Source organism: Varroa jacobsoni, unplaced genomic scaffold (genome assembly GCF_002532875.2).
Source record: "Varroa jacobsoni isolate VJ856 unplaced genomic scaffold, vjacob_1.0 scaffold_461, whole genome shotgun sequence".
In the NCBI taxonomy this organism is placed as follows: Eukaryota; Metazoa; Arthropoda; class Arachnida; order Mesostigmata; family Varroidae; genus Varroa; species Varroa jacobsoni.
Window position 1 is genome coordinate 195491 of NW_019213363.1, and position 22262 is coordinate 217752.

At 41.1% G+C, this 22262-nt stretch overlaps 1 protein-coding gene across 3 annotated transcripts in view; it reads left to right on the forward strand.

Annotated features, from left to right (window-relative positions):
• LOC111260611 (uncharacterized) overlaps positions 1-20962 on the forward strand; it is a 44774-nt gene extending 23812 nt beyond the window's left edge. Inside the window, exons 2-7 of one of the 3 annotated variants that reach the window (XM_022833503.2) lie at positions 9540-9660; positions 11302-11411; positions 14610-15452; positions 15852-16759; positions 16917-18339; positions 18713-20962. In XM_022833503.2, coding sequence (XP_022689238.1) covers positions 9615-9660; positions 11302-11411; positions 14610-15452; positions 15852-16759; positions 16917-18339; positions 18713-20092 — 4710 coding nt within the window. In that variant the 5' untranslated portion in view covers positions 9540-9614 and the 3' untranslated portion in view covers positions 20093-20962. Of the gene's footprint in view, positions 1-3532; positions 3774-9539; positions 9661-11301; positions 11412-14609; positions 16760-16916; positions 18340-18712 lie in introns of those variants that run through there. The other 2 variants (XM_022833501.2, XM_022833499.2) reach the window with 2 other exon arrangements.
• Positions 20963-22262: the final 1300 nt, after the last annotated feature.

Genomic DNA, 22262 nt, shown 5'->3' on the forward strand with positions numbered 1-22262 from the left:
CAAAAAAAGGGGGCAATTGTTGATGTTTGGAACTACAAATCATATGATCGAATGGCCGTGTCTCTGAGTGGAGAACCGCAATGTGAGGCTGACATTATGGCACCTCGACGTTGCAGCCTTTTTCGAGAAGACACACACATAGACGGTATAAATATGTATCAATTTGTATATGTGTATACATACGTACACATACAATATTATTACAATTCCTTATTCAAAGCAGGTGTTGATTGTATGATACGTTGTTGTTGTTATTGCTACTACTGCTGCTGCTGCTGCTGCTGCAGTTATTTGAATTGATATGTAATTGCCCAGTGGCTTTTCAGCAGCAGAACACAAATAATACCCATACGTTTGCTTATTTGTGTTTTCGTCTATTTGTTTACGAATGTACCTGCTGTCGCAAATGCGTCCAGGATAGTGGTGCAGAACATACAGGAATTCGGTCGGGTTTGTTCTTCTCTTTAGCGCCGTTTCGGCAAAGCCTCATGACGATGATAACTTTACTAAATAGCCCCGTTCAACGTGCGAGAAGTCAATCCCTAGCGAGATTGCTACCTTAATAGTTAGAGGTGATTGGCAGCGATCGCCACCAGCAGACTGATCATATAAGCTGGGTCCTCTGACGAAGATCGGCTGTCGTAGCGAACAGATCTATTCTGCCGGTATTGCTATCTTGGGGCCACGCATGGCATGGTGCACGTAGGTTGTGAACAAGAAAAATCGTCGTCTGATTGAATAAAGCAGCAAGAAACAGGCACAAAGGGCTCGTAACTGAAAACGGTGCATCGATTTGCGTAGAAGACGGATACACGGACTTATATAGTCACACACACGCACATGGACATGCCGGCTACGAGCGTACGAGGGCGATTGATGTAGACCAGTGACTTCGTTGTTAAAACGGGAGAGAAAAAGGCCGTCAGAAGGTACTAGAAGAAACGTAAAACAATGAAACATACACGAAAAGCTTACCTAAATTGTGACGATGTCATTGCAGTCATCAGAACAAAATAGAAACGAACTACAGGATAAGCGGTATTGCAATGACATTTGTTTCTTTCTATACCTGTAACGAAACGAGCGTCGAGCAACTGAGCCGGCAAGATCAGTACCGCTATTCAGCTTGACATATCGTTTTGACGTGCTGGCACCGGCTGCCACGACAGGCCACAAAGTTATATCACGCAAACGGACTCGTACATTCGCATATGCCTTCTATCAAGTCTCCGCTGCTCTAAAATGATTACCGCCGCCATCGCTGATAGTTGATGCTGTCGTCGAAGTTGCCAGTGATGCCTGTTAGAGATTTTCGTTTTTGCAGGTTCTGCTTCCCCAGTACCGACAGCGTTCAGCGGCGTATCTTCTATGAAGTTCATTCGTAAGAACAGTCCGGTAAATAGTGAATGACGCGGTGAAATTATCAGGGCACCTTTAGAATGACGGCCTTGCGTAGACAGCCGCTTCTTGCGAGACGTACACGCTTTGATACCGATAGACGACACTACGAAAGACGGATTCTACTTAGACGCTGGGACGCTAAAAGCGACACAAAAAGAGGATTTGGGTAAACACGTAACAACTAGTCCTTTAAATCATGACAACTGCTCACGACTGTGGCGGTGATGGTCCGTTGGTGAGTGTAGTTCTTTGCACAAAGATGTCCGCAGCTATTTCTCTTCACAGCTGATCCCAACGGCTGAAACTGTCGCGAATGTCATTCCTGTTTACAAAAAAAAGTTACAAAAAAGTCTATCAAGGATTCTGTCAATTACGTGGAGAAAGAAAGCACGCAAACAGCTCTACTTTCTCTCGGGCCCCACGGCGGGGCAATTCTGAATTAGGCTTACTTTCACTTAACACTTGTTCCTCGTACATCGTTACATTTCTGGAAAAGTCATTCGCAGGGGCTGCGAGCGCATGTGACCCCAGGATACTATTTTGCTTTGTTTCGAACGATATCATGGCGCCGTAGCTGAAAAGGCCTTTTTTGGATTTAAAAGTTGGGGTGCTTCGAAGTTACCAAAGATGCCGACAGCCGCAGGCCAACAGGTTGAATGACGTCTGGCCTGCATGACATAGTTCTCGAGAAATTGTTTCAGTTTGTCCTTTCTGCCGATGACGATTTGTTCGAAGAGATGACCTACCCTGTTCCTTTATAAGCCCGGTGTTTTGACCTCCACATCCACCATAACGTTGGAGTAACTGCGCGGAAGAGAAAGTATAAACGTTTTTTGTAACGATATATTGGCAATCAACTTTTTCAAGTCAAACCTCTGTTCGAAACAAACATTTGTACTCAGTACATGTTACACAAAGCGTCCATATAACTGTTTTAATGTATAGCACCGCCCAAAAAATTTTTGATAGAAATTACTTTGCCTTATTATATTAATCGTTACTCTCTTCTTGCTATAATCCTTATGATCATGGATACAGCTATTTACTTCGCTGGGTAGCCGGCATTCCAACGAGAATGATGCAATAAGATTACAAGAGATAAAAAAACTAGACGAGGGAGTGGGGCGGAAAATAATGAATGCCATGCTACTGACGAACCAATCGCTCTTTTAGAGATTCATTTCCTTTGAAACAGCTCATTCGCCCATCCGTTGTCAAAGATATAGACGCGAACACCGCTACTGCCGCTACGATTACTACCCGTTCTTGGGAAATAACTATATATAAACACTTGGTTAGTTAAAACAGCAGTGAACTAAACCTAGTAGAGCTATTAATTCGTTCCCTATCTGATTTCACGTGGATCACTCTAGTCATCATCGCGTAAGGAGCGAACGCACGATGGATTGAAATGATTGCTCTGTAATTCCCCACGCTGGGTTTTTACTTTAGTCTATTTCCTCTTCATTCTGCATCATTTTTGTTTTTGCTGATTGTTCATGGTCTTGGTTTTGTTAGCCCTCGTGCAGTTCCCTTTCATTTGAGCCTGGGCCACGTTGACGCGAACGCAAACGGTCAAGGAAAGCTAACAGACATTAATTTCGTTCTTGGCAGAAGACGCAAAGTGTCGGTGTATGAGTTTCTAATGAGGGCGTTCGCTTGTGTGTATCTGTTGGTTTTTGACGTTTTTATCGTTGATGCTCGTTGTTACCGCCGACACTGTTACCATTGTTGTTATTGCTGCCGTTCTAACTGGTGGTTCTTCTTCTAGCCCTTTTTCTTCGAAGTCTTCTCTCTTCCGACGTTCGCCGCTATCAGCACCCCGCTGTCAGGGCGCAGACGCTCTGCAAGACGGAAGCAGAACGATGACGACCACGTATGAGGGGTGGTTACTGGTACAGTGGCGGCGGCAGCAGCCGCAGAAGCAGTGGGAAATGGGAGAACTGCCCATGAACTAGCTAAATCACGTAAATTATGCTACGATGATATCGTGACTCTTGCGCAAGTGCCGGGTAATGTATGCGGCGTGTGTTGGGTGTCTGGGAAATGTTATGTCTCTGTGTTTTGGTTTCGGTAACAGTATTAGTCCCATGGTCGAACCGAATCCGGTCTGTGTGCAGATATTAGTAACGCCACCGCTGCTAAGATCGTGTAAGCTCGCGTTTTTGCGCGTTCGCGCTCTTGAGTGAAGGTCCATAGGATTTCATGTCGTTCTATCCACCAGCGGCATCGGTTTGAGTCGACAAGTGTAGGCGTGCGCGATTCCTTTACTCAATTTCTTCTCATAAGATAGTGAAAACGATACGACAAAAGCAAAGCATATAAAGAAGCTATTCAGGGAAATGAAAACCGCGAAGAGAACAGGCTCTGAGGTAAGGCTACGGTTTAGGGTGACAGATCTGGAAAAGACTCACTTAACCAAGGCATAAGAAACTAATCAAGACCCAAAACCGCACGGATGCTTCAGTACTGGGTAGCAATTGCCAAAACTCAGAAACTGAGGGCTCATTACGTCTCTGTTAGTTCATTTCCCAACGGCGGAGGCGGAGGCGGAGACGCCACAATCGCCTCCGTCTCCATCGTTCCAGAGAAGAGACCCAACGTATAAATCATTTGCAAGCTATAGTCATAATGTAGATAAAAGTAATCATACCACCGAGTTCGATATATATACGTATAGTGTGCGGTAAAACTCCCTATGGTTCGTTGTAGTTAAATTAAAACACAGCAAAATCGAAACTACCGCGTCTGCGTGATGTGGATATTAAATAACAGGGTGAAACGTTATGCTGTCTTTTACTCGGTGTTTGCCAATATATTATGATAAATCTATTTTTTAACAGAATTTCATTTTCTACGAAAACCATACAAAAAATGATGATAGTATGGCTAACATAGAAAAGTAACGTATTAGATAACTTCGATTAAGCCCGGGTCCGTAGGAAACAAGTTCGATTTATGGACGACGTTTTTATTAAACATGCGCATTGAGGTCGCCAGGGGTGCCATCAATTAGCTTCCAGTCGAAAAACAATGAGATTAATTTATTGTTTGAAATGTTTTTTTTGAAATTTTTTATTGGCACCTGTTACGTGTTAGAGTGGAGCTCTAAACTGGCTATCGAAACACTATCTTTATGCCAATGGAGGACCTCGTGATCAACAGCCTTTATACCTGTAGCGTAAAATGCCTCTAATAAAGTCTCATATGTACTCTTGAAGAATTAATCTTGATGAGCTGAATGCGCGCAGCTGAAGAATACGTACTGCTACTGCGAGTACGGATAAGACAACTAACTTTCTAATGTTCTCACCGCATCATTGTAGTCTATCTTCAGTAGCTACCAGGCTACAGAGTGAAGAATGTTTGAACGAAGATAGTAGTTGACCATTGACCGAAGCTCGAGCTGTTAATTTTATATTTCCGTGTCTGCAAGCCGTTACGTTAGACTGAGCAACTCAACTCTATATATATATATCTGTGTGCCATAATTACGACGATGCCTTTACAGTTGTTTTAATATATATTCTGCAGTAGTGATCCTTATGACTCGATTTCGACCGTAGTTAACTGTTTCGCTTGGTTTGACCCGTGAATTTAACCATGTTCCTGTTAGTTCAATACAGTGACTCATAAACAAAGGATAAATGATTATAACTTTACAATCTTTCTCGCAAAAAATCGTCCGTTTAACTGGCAAGCTGACTAATGATAAACAAACACTTATTAAGTGTCAAGTAATTTTACATTTTACTTACTTGTTAACGGGCTTTGCTGCCAGCAGCTTGCCATCGCTAACAACTGCTAAGTCCAGCCTTATTGGTTTATTACGAGGTATGCAGGTGGTGATACGCTATCATAACTTATCTTAACGCTAAAAATATATCTATATACGTCTAGCTATGTGATTTATTGCCCATAAAAGCAGGGATTTATCGTTTTTGTAGAATGATTTCCAAGTTATCATCGCATGTTTATAAGCCTCAGAAAGTCCTTGTCCTGTTGATTCATCCGTCTGTCTATTTGCTCTAAGCAGGTGTTACTTATTGGCTGGCTTGCGATTATTATCTCTCTGTCTCTGCGGAAGCATCTTTACTAAATGCAAAAGTACAGGCAGATTTCTCTACTATTACCGGGGTGTGGTTAGCCATTTGGCGTCTGCTTTTTTTTTGTATTTATTTTTCGACGTCGCTACAGTTGCGGCCCTATCCAAATGGGGCACACAAACATCAGGCCGTGCCAAACAGGCATCCCAGCCAGTCGGCTCTCAGGTGCGTCGACGCTGTTAGGAAGGTGGAAACGTATGCCGCCCGATAGCAGCTCGGGCTTTATCAAATTAACGTTCGCAAAATATTGCCCCAATTACTATAAGAGACACTTAATATCTTGATCGGCTCTGGCGCTTTTTAAATAATAATAATGATAATAATTAATTATACTGTACAGTCAGATAACTAGAGTTATGGTGGTGCTAGATATATAAAGTCTCAGAGAAAGGTCGTATACACGGGAATTCATATAGCTTTGCCAAGTAAGTGAAGGCGCGACCAATCGACGTTAATATTCCGTTTTGTGAACGTACACGGAAACGATTTTGTACTTACGTTGTACTTTTTTGTATTTTTCTATGTTCGTTTATTTGTGCTTATATAGTCATCTTTGTTTGACTGTAAGTATGCCTCAGTAGAGTTTAGTTTAAAATATATCGGTTTATAATTAAAGTAGGGATTGCTCACACTGGCAAAAACTTTTCTCCTTGTAACTAGAAATTTTATCTGTTCATAGCTATAAGCCTACCACGTTCTAAGTTATCTATTTTATTACGAGGACTATTAACTAGAATACACTTTCATTGCGAGATACAGATAGCGTTACTCATGAGATTCGCAAATCGTTTTCAAAGTTAATAATAAATGAACAAGATACTAATTATAGTAGTAAATAAGCATCGACTGTTTTTCTAAGTTTACACAGACGCAGGAACATATTGTTCCTATAGTTGTTTTTGCTTTCCCCTCACACACAAATAACTTGGAACTTTCTTCATACATCTGTTTGAACAATAGCTGTCATTCCAATAGCGTACACAAAAAAGACCGTTCAAAGTATTCTATACTCAATTATTTTTAAAATTTTTGTTTTCTGCCGGATACTACCCTCAAGCTGACTTCGAAGCTTACCGGATCCAGTTGAAGTAGTCGTACACGTTCACCTTTGTCTCTCAATATGGCTCTGTTGGATGTTAAGCGACAAAATCACAAATAAACCAAGAGTCGCATTTGTTATCAGCTGACGATCCGTGAGCGGTTATCTGTTTTGTGACAGCCGTCTATATTGATTTGGCGAGACGCATTATTAGAGATCTAAAAAAAGCTTCTCTAACCCAATGAATACGACAGCGATAGCTGTAAGACACGTTTTTGGTGTATGTTTTCATGATTTACCTTTGAAGCAAGGTCACCTCTTGTTTTCAGATGGAATTTATGATGTATCAGTAGATTTATGCACTGTTTATCTTAATTATTATAAGCAATCGATTTTGTGGGATCGTTACGGTACGATAGATTGTTTTCGTTCTCTATTATAATTCGGATAACGTTAAAATTACAAAAATAAAGAAAAAAAAAAAAAGCTGTGCAAGAAAGCCATTTTTGGTGCCGGTATGTTCTCTTTAGATATTATAACGACCCTATTTAATTTGTGAACCCTGCTATATTATTTTTGCCAAACCGAAAATGAATAAGTAAATAATTTTTATGGAGTAATAAAAGAACAAAACGTGAACTGTATCTCTTTGACAGTCTTCCACCGTTTTCCTTGCCCATATGCGTGCACTTTTTAGGTGAATTTAAGGCGTATGCATATGAAGATTCTCAAGCAGACCAACGCATATACTTCGAAACAATCAATGATCGAAACAATCAAAATTCAATGGCGTGGCTTCACTAATTATTTATAAGGGAAAAGTCTTCTAGCTTCACGTTCACCCAGCTAGTTCTTCACCTTGAATTCTATATGTTCGTAGGCACTTGGGAACGTGAAATGTCTGTATTTCATCTTGTTTTCTTCTTGTAAGTAGTTTTTGAACAAAGAGTCCGACTCAATTTCGTGTTGACTTGAGTCACATGTATTTTATCCTAAATCCTTTTGATTGTCTCTATTGAGGTGCTAAAAAAAGACCATTTCGGTCGAAAAACTGACTGGAACAATAGCTCAAAATAAGCAAGTTGAGGACGTTCCGTGAAGAAGTTTATTTCAATACATATGACGACCACAGAAATGATGAGACAAGATTTCCACAACTCGGTCTACTGGTAACAACTGGTAGCTTTAACATATGGTTAATATGGAAAACAAGTCAAGCCCTTATGTGTTTACCTAGATGCTGTCACTTACAAAGTGAAAACATTTAAATTCGTAAAATAGATACTCCTCGAGATACAATATAATATATCCCCTATCGTGTTTTTGACGATTTTTGAGTAGCCAGATCCTAGAACTGAAACTTATCCTGAAAGTTTTGTAAGAGCTTCAAAGAAGCAAGTTATGATTGGATAGTAGGGACTTCATACAGCAAAACTGGCACAAAATATACGAGAATCTTCGCCTTAGGAGATCATTTTTAGGATCGGCGTGGGAGCCGATTACGGCAAAAATTTTTAACTGCTTTCACCTCAAAATTGCAATTTTTAAGTAACAGGTAAATGAATTTCCCTTTATGAAATTATTTGCCCTAGCAAAAGTAGATCTCAGTTCCTTCACACGAAAGCCTTTATATATATATTAGGATGTGACAAAAGAACACAGTAAGCTTTGAAATGGAATAACTTTTTGTTGAATTAGTTATGATGATTCTTTAATATGCCTTATAGACGGTGTCCATCATCTTTTACACATTTATCCCAGCGTTCCTCTAGGCAACCATACAGCTACCACTCGCGTTCCCACATATAGTTTCTCCATCTACAGTATATCTATCGTGAAATACATTTGTCCGCTAGTTCTTCTTTGTAGGGCTCGGAAGGCCCCATAATCGCATAGATTTAAGCTAGGGCGAGTTATAGCCAATGTTGTATATGTTTTTTTTCAATCCAGAAAATAATTCCGGCATGGCAAATAGATGTGACGTTGTCATCAAGTAACCAGACTGCGTGCCTTCGATTGTGGTTCCAATGGTCAATGGATCTTGTAAAATACTTGAGATGGTGAGCGAGTATCGTTCTCGGCAGTTATCTTATGCAGATGCCCCTGATGTCGATTGCCAGTATTACCGTCACTGTGTGCGCGAACCTACCCAATACTGCCACCGAATTCAGGTTCTCTTGAGGGCAACACCGTTTTCTTGTCTGGCTCCTTCCTAGTTAGCGGCGTAGGTTGAGTTATGGCTCGTCTGTGGGGGACGTACGCTTCACGCGGTTTTGGAATATACCAGACGCATCCCCAACTGACTCGATGCTAAATCACGGGAAACCTACTTTTCACCTAGTTTTTGCATTTTCAGTATTTGGGTTATGATTCTATAACATGTGAAATGACAGTTGTTACCGACGAAACCCTTAGACTCCGTTTCGTGAATAGCTTGCTCGACTACGGCAATGCGCTCTTGTCCTTCGGATTCCGATGTTTAATTATCTTATCACTAATTTTCAATGCTCCAATTTTCGTCTTTTAAGCGTCTATGTATTTAAGCGTTTATGTATTATACGTTTGCGTAAGGTCCCCCTGCCTAACGTCTTTATCAATCTCCGATAAATTTCCGCACTTTTAACGCGATTTTAACGAAACAAACACTTAATAACTAAACGTTGATCCATAGGTTAAAAAGTGTTTTTCTTCTGAGCTTATTGCTACTAAAGGAAACGCAGGCAATCTTCTCTAACAGGATTCTAGGTGACCGTGTTTTAGCAGTCAAATTTCAGTTGTTAGCGGAGCATGGTTTTAAAGTTACTCAGTTATAGCTTGCCGTATTCACCTGTGTAATGTATATAGGACCTAGTTCGGAACATCGAAAAAATAGGCAGATATCTTAGGCATGATGGTTGCAGATTGTGTTAATGACTTCATAGAAAAATCACATGGCCATGAAGAACTGTTTTTGAGGCGTTATTAACAAGTATGTATTGTGGTGTGTTAAACAGGTGGTCGTAATGGAGGAGTAAAATCTATAGTCGATAGTTAACACTCGCACAAGAGAGGTCCGGGCGCGGACCAAAATGAAGGTCTGCGCAGTTCCTTCGGCATTCGTATTGGCCGTTATATGTAAGTACTATTTGTCACTGGATCATAACTTCAGGGTAGAAAGCACCTAAGAAATAAAAAAAAACATAGATTATTAGTTACTCTTTTGCTTTAAATGAGAATGCTGTTTTTGATATCCTTTTATATCAGACTATAATAGTTAAATTATTAATAATTTCAAACGAATCATCACCATAAATGTGTGTGTAAGTAGTTATATTGATTTCTCGATGAATGAATCAGGTCTTGTAACAACAATGCCGACTGAAAAAAATCGCCACTAGAGTGAGTTATTAGAGAGGGTTACTTGTATGATTATTACGTCGTTTTTTAGAAAAACCCCCAGTACTATAGGGTTACCTCGGCTAAACCCCCAAAGTGGGCTATATCTAAAAAAAGTGATATTGAGCGCATATTCACAGAGCGCAAATGGCGTAAGACGTTAAGGAAACCTCTTCGAGAGTGAGACTGGCTATTACATAGTTATAATTCGGCTGCATGCCTTTGATTCTGTTAAAAGCAGGCTTGCCTTATTTTTTACACTGGACGCTCAGAACAGTACGAGGAAGCTCTGCTTTTTAGAACTATTGGAGATTAATAACCGCTTGACTCATAGGCTATTTGATCTAACTGCAGGATTCAAATGCTGAGCGGAGGTTCGACATAGTATCAGGTTGAATAGGCTCGATATAATATAAATATATAGTTTACTAGCAGATAAAAGTAGCTGATTTGTTCTAGTATATCAAATTGTTTTTATCGCAATCAAACACGACGTACTTGGTAGTCTACGGAGAGTTCAATATAAAACTGGGCTTTAATGAAAAAAAAATTAGGCTTACATGTTTCAATTAGCTGGTAACAGAATACAAATCGATAGCTATTTTACCTGTATACAATAGACTAGGCCACGTCTTCAATATGGCTAGACTGTTAGATCAGCCGTGATAAAAAAAAAATGAGGTTCGATGGGTTGGAGTGAAGTAGATTCTTCCGCTAACTTGTTGTGTTCTATACTGTGCGGCTACTAAGTGTATTTTGTGCTCTTCGTTATTTGAAGTTCTTTTTGAAACACTACGGTGTTCGCTGGTAGTTTCCAGGCCTAGGGGTCCGCAGGAAGGTTCCTTTCACGTATCTATTAAAAGGGAAATAGTGTTTTTATAAATATCATACATTTATTGTATAAAAAATATAATACTATAGATGACATAAAGGTAATATATACGTATATATATGCTTCTCTGTCAAAGGATTACAACGTATGTCATAAGTTAATTGAATGCATTGAGCTCGCATTTAGGTTTGTTATTTGAAAAAAATAGAGTAAAAAAAGTAACATTTAGTGTGCATACTATATAACACATCGGCGGTTTACACGAGGCTGCCATACATGACTCCTTATACACACGTCACGATTGTAGACATTACCTGTAATACTTATCACAGTGAAAAATCGCAAGAGGTCATCGTCGTGATATACTTGAAGCTACGTGTTACCTTGCGGAACTAGAAGGCGTGCTCATCTACTGCGCGGAACGTTTGAAGATGTATATTCTGAGCAGATTATTGGAGACTTGCCATTTATTTAATTGTAAAGGGCAATAATACATTTTCGTAATTCACGCATTTAAATCATATCAAAATTACTGGTGATGCTTTCAGGTGTCTGGGTACTGCAGATAGAACGGGCAACCGGTGACAGGGAACTGATTGCGTCGGCAGAGTACGACGACGAATCGGAGCAGGACGACAATCGCCCCTTAGCCTCACAGGTTTTAACACTCAAACTCACTGCATACTATAATGTTATATATAATTAGTATAAATGTATCTTTCAGTGATAATACCTTCGAGATAGGCTCGACTAAACGGTAGGCCGAGCTCTATAAACAGCCGAAAATGTTTTCCACATAATTTGACGTTCACAACAGATTTGCTTCCATTGGAGGATCTAATGTGCCAATAAATTGATTTCATTCCTAGTAACGTAAACTAATGCTTCTCCATATGTTCTAAATTCAGGATGACAGCAAAGAGATTGCCAATAACTCTATACAAGAACGTTTTCGTGTCATATAAAGTTAATTAAAGGGTTAAATATGAGATTTCAATGTTACTGGCTTCGAAATCTTGCTCCATTAGTTCTGATTCCGTCACCTCACAGTGTTACATAGAAATAATAGCTGCTGCTTTTCGTATTGTCTGCTTCTGTCTTGTTTATAAGATGTCTCTGTCCCCACATGATCTGATGAGCATTTTAAATAGACTTGAGCAACTCGATAAATTAAAAAAATTCACTGTTTATTACGCGCAAAAGAATCATTTGCTACTTCCCTTATCTAATTTTACAGTTGCTTATAGCCACTTGCTATAGTTCATTGCCCTCCTTGTTCTTTGTCCTTCAAGTATATTATTATCGATCTGATTAGATAGAAAATATTTTATCCTAACTTTGAGTTGCCCAGGTGGGGATGTCTGGCGATAAGGAACAGTTTTTACCGATTGTTTTACTCCAAATTTTCCCCAACGTCAAAAAGTGATCCTGTTCGTTTTCCTAATTTGTTTGATTGTGACGAGGGTTTTATAATTACAAGATAATTATTTGAGAATAATAAGGACTCCACAGATAGAAAGTGATTTAAATAGACGCTGACCGTTAGACAAGGTCACGGCCTTATCTGGTAACTTGACTTCTTTTAAAGCTACAGTTTAGGCTAAGTAGAGTGCATTCTTTAGACCGAAGGGGCTATTTAGGTTTGAAAGATCACTTTTGAGAAGCACTTTTAGCTATAGGGTCATACTCATCTCGAATTGTTTCGGCAGCTCATTGGCTTTAGTGAATGATAGAGTGCCGGCTATACGTACGTACATCTTTGTAGTCTGAATTGATAATCCAATGTTATGATCCGAACAAAATTGTAATAGCGCTTTAACAGCGCTGATCTGATGCTTAATTATCAGCAGATAACTAAGGGACGAAGTATCAAAAATGACAAGCTGCTGAAGAACGGCGGTAGCTGAGCATACTTCTACAAATATTATATACTATGGTTTCAATTCGGTAAAACTTTCGGTACAAAGACATTGCCTTAGCAGGCTTAGTATCAATGCATCATAAATAAATATTTAAGTAACTGTACAGGCAATAAAGCTCTATTGAATTCAAAGTTTTCGGCCAAGTATCATTCAAAACCCAACTGATCTTGTTCCCTCTTCCTTGTTACGTATTCGCGGATAGAATGCGGATAATCGTCCTTATTGTATAGTGTAGTTAGAGGAGGCGCAATATTGCAGCACAGAAGCAGAGGTGAAAAGGTGTAATTGTTATTATGGCTCGTTCTGATCGTAGTGTTCTTACCGTAAGCTCAAATAATTGAGATTAAACTTTTTTTTTCTTCATAAAACTAACAATGGAGATCACCCAGGATCACTCTGTTTTATCGCCTTTAGACTAAATTTCTAAAGAACTTCAACGTAACTTACTTTCTAAAGTTACTTTCTAGTATAGTCATATGTGGGATGCTTGAGCCTGAAGTGGGCGAGAGCTGAGTTCACTAAAAAGACAGCTACGCTTAGAAAAGATCACGTAAACACCCCTTTTCTGCCCCTCACTCTCTTTCAAGTTTACGTTGTAGCGCGTCACAAACCTACATGCATGATACAACAAATTTATTTCGGGAATTCGACGGCGGTAGCAAAATTTAGCCCATCATCTTTCGGCTGTCTTTAGTCACATCTATTTACAATGCATCCTTGCTATTCCCTTTCAACCCGTCCCTCGTAAATTTTATCTGTTGGTTACACAAAGACCGTATGCACCACGCAGCTAACGTATACAAGAATTTTCCATTTGGTATCATCCATGGACGACACCAAATCCTAAAAGGCAAGTTGTTGTCATACCATAACATCACTCGACAATATATGGCTAGCTGTCATACAATATCACAGTGTGTGTACGTGTTCCTTAAAATTCCGCTGTCTTATCCCGGAACAGCTTTGACAACGCTAAATGCTTTGAATTGGATACTACAGTTATAACCAAAAAAATGCTACCCTTCAGTAGATATCACTTTATCAATATCCAGGTTATGGTGTCTTAACATGTCAGATAGATGTAGTCGGCCATAGGCCTTTTTCTACCTTATCCAATAATGATGTAACGATGTTATCCGTAACCACACAGTTCTTTGAAGGAACGATATAAAAAGGATGACCGAATAGAACCTTCGTTCGATGCAGATCATAACTGATGACAATAGTTAGAACGAAGAACTGATTACTCCGGTTAATTGATATGTGGACCTTCAGTATGTTCGCAAATTACCTGGTATACATCGCCAGATCCTGTTTAAAACCGCTAAGTCAAGGTTATATATATTGTCATTTAGTCACACGGAGTCTGACAGTCGTTATGTCAACGCCCTTTTGCAGTCGCCCGCTATCGTATTCTTTTGTTGTGATTGATGTTCCTTTTGGTTATCCGCCATTTTGTAGTAATGCCAATTTCGAATTTCCAGAGAAGATCAACTGGTAAAATCGCATGGTGTTTAAAGTATTTCAGCAGGATGTGTTAATTTACTAGCTAAAAAAACAATCGATGCGTTTCTCAGTCTTATATCTATTCATTTTCTTAGTTTAACAAACTTAATCGAACAATCAAAGTATTTGTCTAGTCTTGCCTAGTCGACAAATCAACTATTTGCACCAGATTTCCAAATTCAGGAACACATCAGGTTGTTTGGGTTCGAAACTGGGCGTTGACGCACTTCGTTGCGTGGTGGAAGGCAGGAGGCTGAGGCAACACTTAACGGCAGTACCTAACGTTAACTCCGAAGCATTTGCCAGATTTTTGTACAGTGTATTGTATTACAAATGTATGTTTCATAGATATACAAGTATTCTGTTGCACCATTAGACTTAGACAAGCATTAATTTGTCAGTAACATTTGTTTGCTTAATGGTTACAGAACACCGAAAGCAAGAGTCAACAAGCGGGTCAGTACAAGCAGAATGATACATCAAGTTTTGAAGATCGATCCGACGCGGATCCTCTCATGGCGCGGCCTAAAGAGGATCCCTTGCAAAAACTGCTTCCATATATAACATTTGACTGCTTTGGCCGTCTCGAAGGCTATTATGCTGACTTGCAATTTGGTTGCGAGGTTTTCCATTACTGCAAAAAGGAAGGCAAGCGATTTTCGTTCATCTGTCCGCCCAATTCAACGTTTAATCAAAGGCTGATGATTTGCGACTATGACAAGACGGCTAAAGAAACTTGTCTTGAAGCCCCCCGTTACTTCCACCTCAATCAACAGTTATACGGAATCAAAAAAAACTATAAATTCCCTGAGCTTGTCACATCCGAGTCTCAGACCGTGGAAAAGGTCATGATCCTAGAGACAACTACTCCGCTTAGTGCTGAACGCCGCAGCGACGCAACTATGGAGACAACTGAAAAACCTACTCTGTCTCCGGTAACGGAGCAGCCTAAAAAATTGCTAACCCCGACATCAAAACGCGCAAAGATTCGAACAAAACTCACCCGGCCATCAACTGCGGCGCCATCTTTGGCTTCGTCTTCAGACGACAAGCAAAACCCTCTAAAGAAGCCACATAGAAAGAGAAAACCGAGACCTTCGACTAGTCCAAGGCCCGCAAGATTCGAACCGATTCCAGACGAGCCTAAACCAAGCCCCAGAAATAAAGTTCGACCCCAACGACCACTGATGACGCCTGAACTGCAAACAGTCCTCCAAGTTCAACCAGCTCCTCCCGAACATATAAGCCATGCGGCAGCCACGAAACCCGCAGTAAGTGATCTCGAAGAGGTGACTTCGTTTGCTACTTCTGCCCCAACGAAAACCAAAAACGTTTTTACTAATAATGATGTACCTCAGAATTCAAACCCAACTTCCCCTCTATATTCGCATGTACTACTCCCAAATGTTCCATCAGCTATTTCCGTGTTTGAAGATCCTTCAAGATCCCAGTCAGAATTTCGTCCCACAACACCTCCATCTTTACCTCCAATTACGGATGCCGCGGGGCCTCCCTCAATTCCTTCTGTTCCTAACACCTTCTCCGCGCAATCAACTTCTAACTTCCCACCAAATACCCAACTAGACATAAAGCCAGAAAACGTTCGTGTTCCTCAACCTTCATTTGTTGCTTTACGGCCATCGCATAACCACATCGGTCCTGCCGTTCAGACGGAGTTTCATAGACAAAAAGTTCCGAAGAAAAATCGTAAGAAAAACAAACATCCTCCTAAACCAGTGAAGGGCGAAGTATCTGAGTATGATCGAATGCTCTCAGCAGAGCAACCATCAGGCGCCATTCCTTCTCAGACTGTTCAGGGATTCGCGAACCTACCACAGGCACCTGTCCCGCAATCTGACCAAGGTGCGCAGCTGCTCCTTCAACATCAGACATTGCCAAACCAACAAGCGGCTTTACGCCACCAACATACACCATTGCGGCAGCAACCACACATCACCCAGTATCAGGCGCAACACGTGATGAATTCCCCTCCTCAACAATATGAGGCGCCACCGACTCCTCATTTTCAGCAGGCTCCACCGGCTTCAGCAGCATCTCCTAAAAGTGGCGCACGCTTTCCAGCTGAGCAGACCCAGTTTTCGGTTCAGAAACCTACTGCATATTCCAGCTTCGATCCCGGACGTCAGAATACAGCTCCCGAATCTGTCGAAGGCCAGTTTTACAGAAACCCGGAAGAATTACCTCACTATTCAACGGATTTCGGATTTACGTCTACCGCAGCACAGTCCAAAGGAGCTTCTCAGTTCCCTAACTATGCGCAAGACACGGCGCTACGTAGTCCACGGCCCACAGCTGCTCCCCAATCGCAATTTGAATACGTATACCCAGAGATGCAACAAGCCGGTGGATACTCCACAGCACCATATAAATCCTCATTTACCCAGCCACAGTTTGGCCAACCCCAAACATATAAAACACCATTCGAACAAACTCAACCGCAATTTGCGCAAGGAACTCCACCCATGTTCCAGGAGCACCAGAGTTATACACCTATAGCGCCCTACATCTCTGGTTACGGAGGTCTGTTTGGTACAGCTTCCGGTTCCATTTCCGACGGGTAGGTTGTCCTTCTTTGAAAATGTCACTTTTTTAGAAGATATTGTTTCAACATAATGTAATATATGTACGCAAGCTTTATGACACAAAACAAATTCTTAGGTGCTTCTAGTTATTTTATGATAATGCATGGATACACTTTTTTGGCCCAACTTTAGATTCTTCACGAGCCCGACGCCAGCAAGTGGAACATTCTCTTCTACGCCTCTATTTTCGGAGCAACACATACACCATATTCACTCGAGAAGAAAGAGATCTTTGGAAGACGACACTGAAATGGAAGATATCACTAAATATGTAAGCGGCATCCCCCATTCACGGCAACGAAGGCAGTCGATGTTTTCAATGATACCAAACATTTTTTCGAGAAAATCGCAGCGCCCAAGTCACCCCTTCGCGTCTGCTTCCGCCATGAATCCTACATTTTCCGAAGTACCCGGTTTTTATGGCGGTCGTTTCACGCAGCAGCTTACATCCGAAAGCCAGTTCCCAAATTTTAGCAATACTTTTACGCGTTTCTTCGCCGGTCCGTCGCAGCCACCCTTTGGTGGGTCCGGTGGAAATCATCTAAGAGTTCCTCCAATGTCGATGGGATCTACTGGCCTTTTCTCTCATGGCAGGGGGCCACCTACTATTAACATTGGTGGACCTTCGACCTTCACGGCGGTATCACTCAGCCAGGTGCCGAGTACCTCCGAGCTTGCAATGAACAACAATGCCTTCTTCAATCAAGCCACTCTCCATAAACAAAGTCCGACCAAGATTAGTTTGAGTAAACCACCTCAGGGTATCTTAGGAACCGGCAGTGGAGAGGAGATATTGCCAGCACCTGGTACAATGTCACAAACGGACCTTAAACCTAGTACAACAGCATTGACAGCCCCGAAATTGCCTACTGGTATTCCGCCACAGGCGTTACAACAAAGTGCCGAGGTGGTCGAGGAGGACGATAAAACCGCCATTTCGTATATCCCAATGTCAGGTGGAAAGATTACTGTCACCCTTGACTCTATTGAGGAGGGAGGCACTGCCAAGTCCCCAACACCCTTATCCTTCCCACCAAAACACTTGCGGCCCACCGATCCAAAAGAGGTACTAACGCAAATGAAAAAATCATTGCGTCCTAACATCGATTCAGCTGTAGGGGACTTGACATTACCTAATGACTATATTACACAGGTAACGCCCCCCGGCCTAAAGAAAGAGCCGTCGGTCAGTAATGCTGTCAACGACAAAAATATAATCCCTTACCCAGCGCATATGGTAAGGAGCCAAGAGAAATTCCCGAAGTTTAGCACCCTGCTTCCCAAGACACACATTAACTCATTCAGCATACCACAATTCTTAGTTCCGCAGACACAGTTTAGCCCTCAATTGGATTACCCGTTACGTGATTCGTCAACTCGGGGAAACTACTACCAAAATAGTAAAAATACGATGAAACCAGTGGATTCTATTTCAAACTATGGAAGTTTGTCTGACTCTCTAAATCCAACGCAGCGTCCGATTCCAGCAGTTCGCCAATTACCCCCGATGCCGGCGCATTTAGATCCAAACAGGAACAACAAGAACGAAGATAAGGCAAGTATCTTATCTTAATTAAATCACGATACAGCCAAATTATAAACCTATGACAAAGAAAATAGATGTACAGATACATATACAGTCGATTTCCACTGCTGATGTTTTATGCACTATAAACTAGTGCATTTTGGATAGGTAGATCTTGATCTCTTTGTTTTTATCTTAATTTATAGATTCCTTTTTAGCGAGACTATAATTTATTAACATTTTCTTTTGATTTTAACTCGAAGGTAAATTAATATTAAACTGTTGTTAACCTTCAAGTACCTCGAAATGCTAATATTTGCCCTAATATTACTACTTTTGATACCCTTTTACGACCAGCCGAAATACTACAGCTAACGTTTGCAACAACTGCAATATATTTCAGTCACAGAAGAGACGTATAAAGACAAGAAAAAGGCGTCCTAAGCCTTCAACCTCAACCCCGTTACCGCCTTCAATGATCGAGGTAGTGACTCACAGTGATTCGGGACTAAATGTGCACCTTAAACCTAACACTGGAGAACCTACAACGCTTCCGACAATTACCACTACGTCTTCGGATAAACGAATTTGGTACGGAACAACACCCCAACCGCCGCGTTACGAGACGCAGTTCCCTATCAAATTCAACTACATCACACGAGCCCCCATCGGACATGTGTCGCCAACGACTACACGGGCTCCAACCACGTTGTTCGCGCCTACCACTGGTTCGACTGGGAAACGCGTGTATCATAATCTGGTCGTTACTGGGTCATTTGAGCACCGCCTTCCTCAGCGTCTAGATGTAACGAATGCTCCCCTCTATAAGAAGAACATGTTTCCACCCCGTGTAATGGCCACCAACGTTCCGCACGATATGACCGCCTATGCTAAGTACACAACGACGCCAATTCCACCATCTCCCCCGATTATGCGAACGGTTGATTTGAGCACGACTACAATCGAGCCACCGCTTGCAGCGACAACAACAAATACACATTCAAACTCAGTAACCTCCTCGACGAGTACCAGTGGTTCGTCTGCTAATTTATTATCTTCTACCTTTCCCGTAACGACATTCGTTCCCATTTCGACGAATAGTACGACAACGGAAAAGCCCGTCGTCGTTTACCACGTTACAACAACACCATCAGCAACAACAGTGACAACAGCAACACGGATAACCACAACAGAAGCACCTGTTACCACTACGACCGCAAAAGTAACATCAAAGGGAACAACGACAATCACCAGCAGACCTACCGAGCCGTCCACAGCTCCTGATGAGATGTTCGATTTCTTTACATTCCCTACGACGGGCCTTCAGAGCGAATTCTCTGTACCGAAGGCCAGTCCGGCCCCGGTTTTCTTACCGCAGAGCGATATTTCGCTAAATCACGATCGACAAGATGAGATCATCGTTATTGACATGGAAAAGGACCACGAAAATCTGACGGCTTCAGCGTCTACGGCAAGCATCTCTACTTTTAAGCCCGTTCTTAAGGTGTTCTCCAATCGTGCAGGGGGGACATCGTGGTACAAATTTAAAGCAATGATTACCAGCACTACACCGCGACCACCGTTGAAAATGCTTAACGCAGTGCCAATTCATGACGGTTACGAGAAAGGCTTTCCTTTCGAGTTTTTTACTGACTTGAGCCTTCTATCAAAGACCACTGGCCGCCCTAAGGTTGGCGTTACGGACTTCCCTCAGCCAGTATACAAGCCACAATCCAGCACTGAACATGATCAAAATGGAATTCGAAGAAAGAAATCGAAGTGAAGATGCATCGATAAAGATGGTCTATTTTCTCCAATCTATTCACCATATCATTGTTTGCTCTGAATCAGTTATTAGAAAATATACAGACAACTTTAAGAACATCATGTTTAGCTCGAGCAAACTTAATTACTTAAATAGGTTTCGATACGTTTCCTAACAAAATGTCGTCAAGCAACTTTAACTTTGCCTGCGTACAACAGCAAGCTCGCCAGCCCCTTCTAACGATGACGAATGCACATGCAAGCTTTTATATCATAATGTTAGATACTTAAACAGCGACGAAAAAAAAAAAAGATACAAAGCCAATGCACAATCCCCAAAATAACCTCTTGCTACATACAAGAGATTATTTCGGGGATTCTCCGAGACGTCCACTGAACTCCCCTCAGATATTGTACGATTTCTCCCCCCTTACGACGACACGAGAGTTGAATAGATGAACTAGTTAAGATCGAGCATAGCAGAATATGGGCCCCAAACCGGTCTTCGTGCTATCGGGAGTAGCGATGGAAGAGTATGTACTGACCTAACACGCAACTGTGTCGTCAAGATTTTCGGCAGATAGATAGTTATTTGACATGGTCGATTTGAACGGTATACCGAGGCCCGTCGATTAGCAGCAGTAATCGTAGTAGTAGTAAAATCTGTATACCTCTAAGTCAGCGTTGCTCCGATAAGCTAACATATCTTACCACATCCCGCCCATCTGTAAATATTTCCTGTTATAGCAGTTCATTACCTTTGTTACAAATGGTGGCTCACTTACTACTATTAAAATTTTTTAAATATAAAACAATAAAAGTTTATTGTGACAAATATTATTTATTGCAGTAAAGATATTTTGACAAATAAACCTTGTTTGTTACAAGCTCTCTAGCGGAATCATTTTAGCGATTCGCGTAGAAAACTAGGAACCACCTCTTAACGAGTATGAAGCACTAGAGACGCTGCCTTCTTACGCACATGGCAGCGGGTGCCGAATGTAGATGTCGCCCTTCGTTAATGTTATTTTGTTAGAATCGAGCGATCGCCCAGGACCCGCTACTAGGCAACATATCGTTTCATGATTCGACAGGCTATTTCACTGTTATGGTAACATAATAAATTAAGTAAAAAATCGTTTTTAGTTACTCGGTATGGCCAGAGCTAAGTGAGATACGAGAATCTTAGTTGAAACTCATAGAAAGTTGTTATGCGTTTGAAACCGATCTCTGTTTGTGGGATATATATATATATATATGTGCACTAATTCAGGCCTCTATATATATATATATATATATATATATATATACGGCTTCAAATGATGTAAAAGGCATATGGCGTGGCATACGTATCTGTTTCAGAGTGAAAGTTTCGTGGACACAATGCATCGACTGCCGATACAAATATAATAAGTTTCTAATATAAGTTCTGCTCCTTTTTTTTCGAGTTTGACCTTCAAAGGCTGTTTTTGCGGCCCATAACGCCTCTGTATCAGTTTAGGAAAATCAAGAATAAGAGATTCCCAATGCACGAATCAGAACTATATTAAAAGTCATTCATTCTTATAACCATTTTCTGATTTTTACAAGATAGCCTTGAATGTTATAGCCACCTCGTATACTTACATTCGGCCTTCGAAACGCGGTCTATAACTATAATGTACTAAATTGGTGACTGCTGCTGCTTCTTGCGTTGGCTATCATGTCACCTCGTCTCTGTGGTGGAGTATGGAGGAAGCCATCAGATCGTGGGCATTTGTTTATGGGTTCGTTTAGGCTAGTCCAGGCTAGACTAGGTTTGATAGCGTCCTAACGACAATAGTGGATGTAAAGTTCAAAACATGAAGAAGCAGCAGTCACCGAGTTGAATCGCATAAAGCAATCGTTCGATCATTGACCGTATAGATGGGACACCATCTCTTTAGCTAATATTGAGCATCACGGATGTAATCTGTATCAACTAGGTTGGGTTGGGTTGGGTTGAGCTCGTTTTGAATTGTTTCGAACTTTTCTGGGTAAATTTTTTTGTAAATTTCGAACGGGAATTATAAATCAAACAGTTTGATGCCCAAGACTGACAATCGGTAAAATGATCGACCTCTTCAGATCAATCTAAACGCTTTTACTCTATTACTTTTCCCATGTACGTATCAGGCGCTCTGCTCTCTATTAAATTCTATGATGTAGTA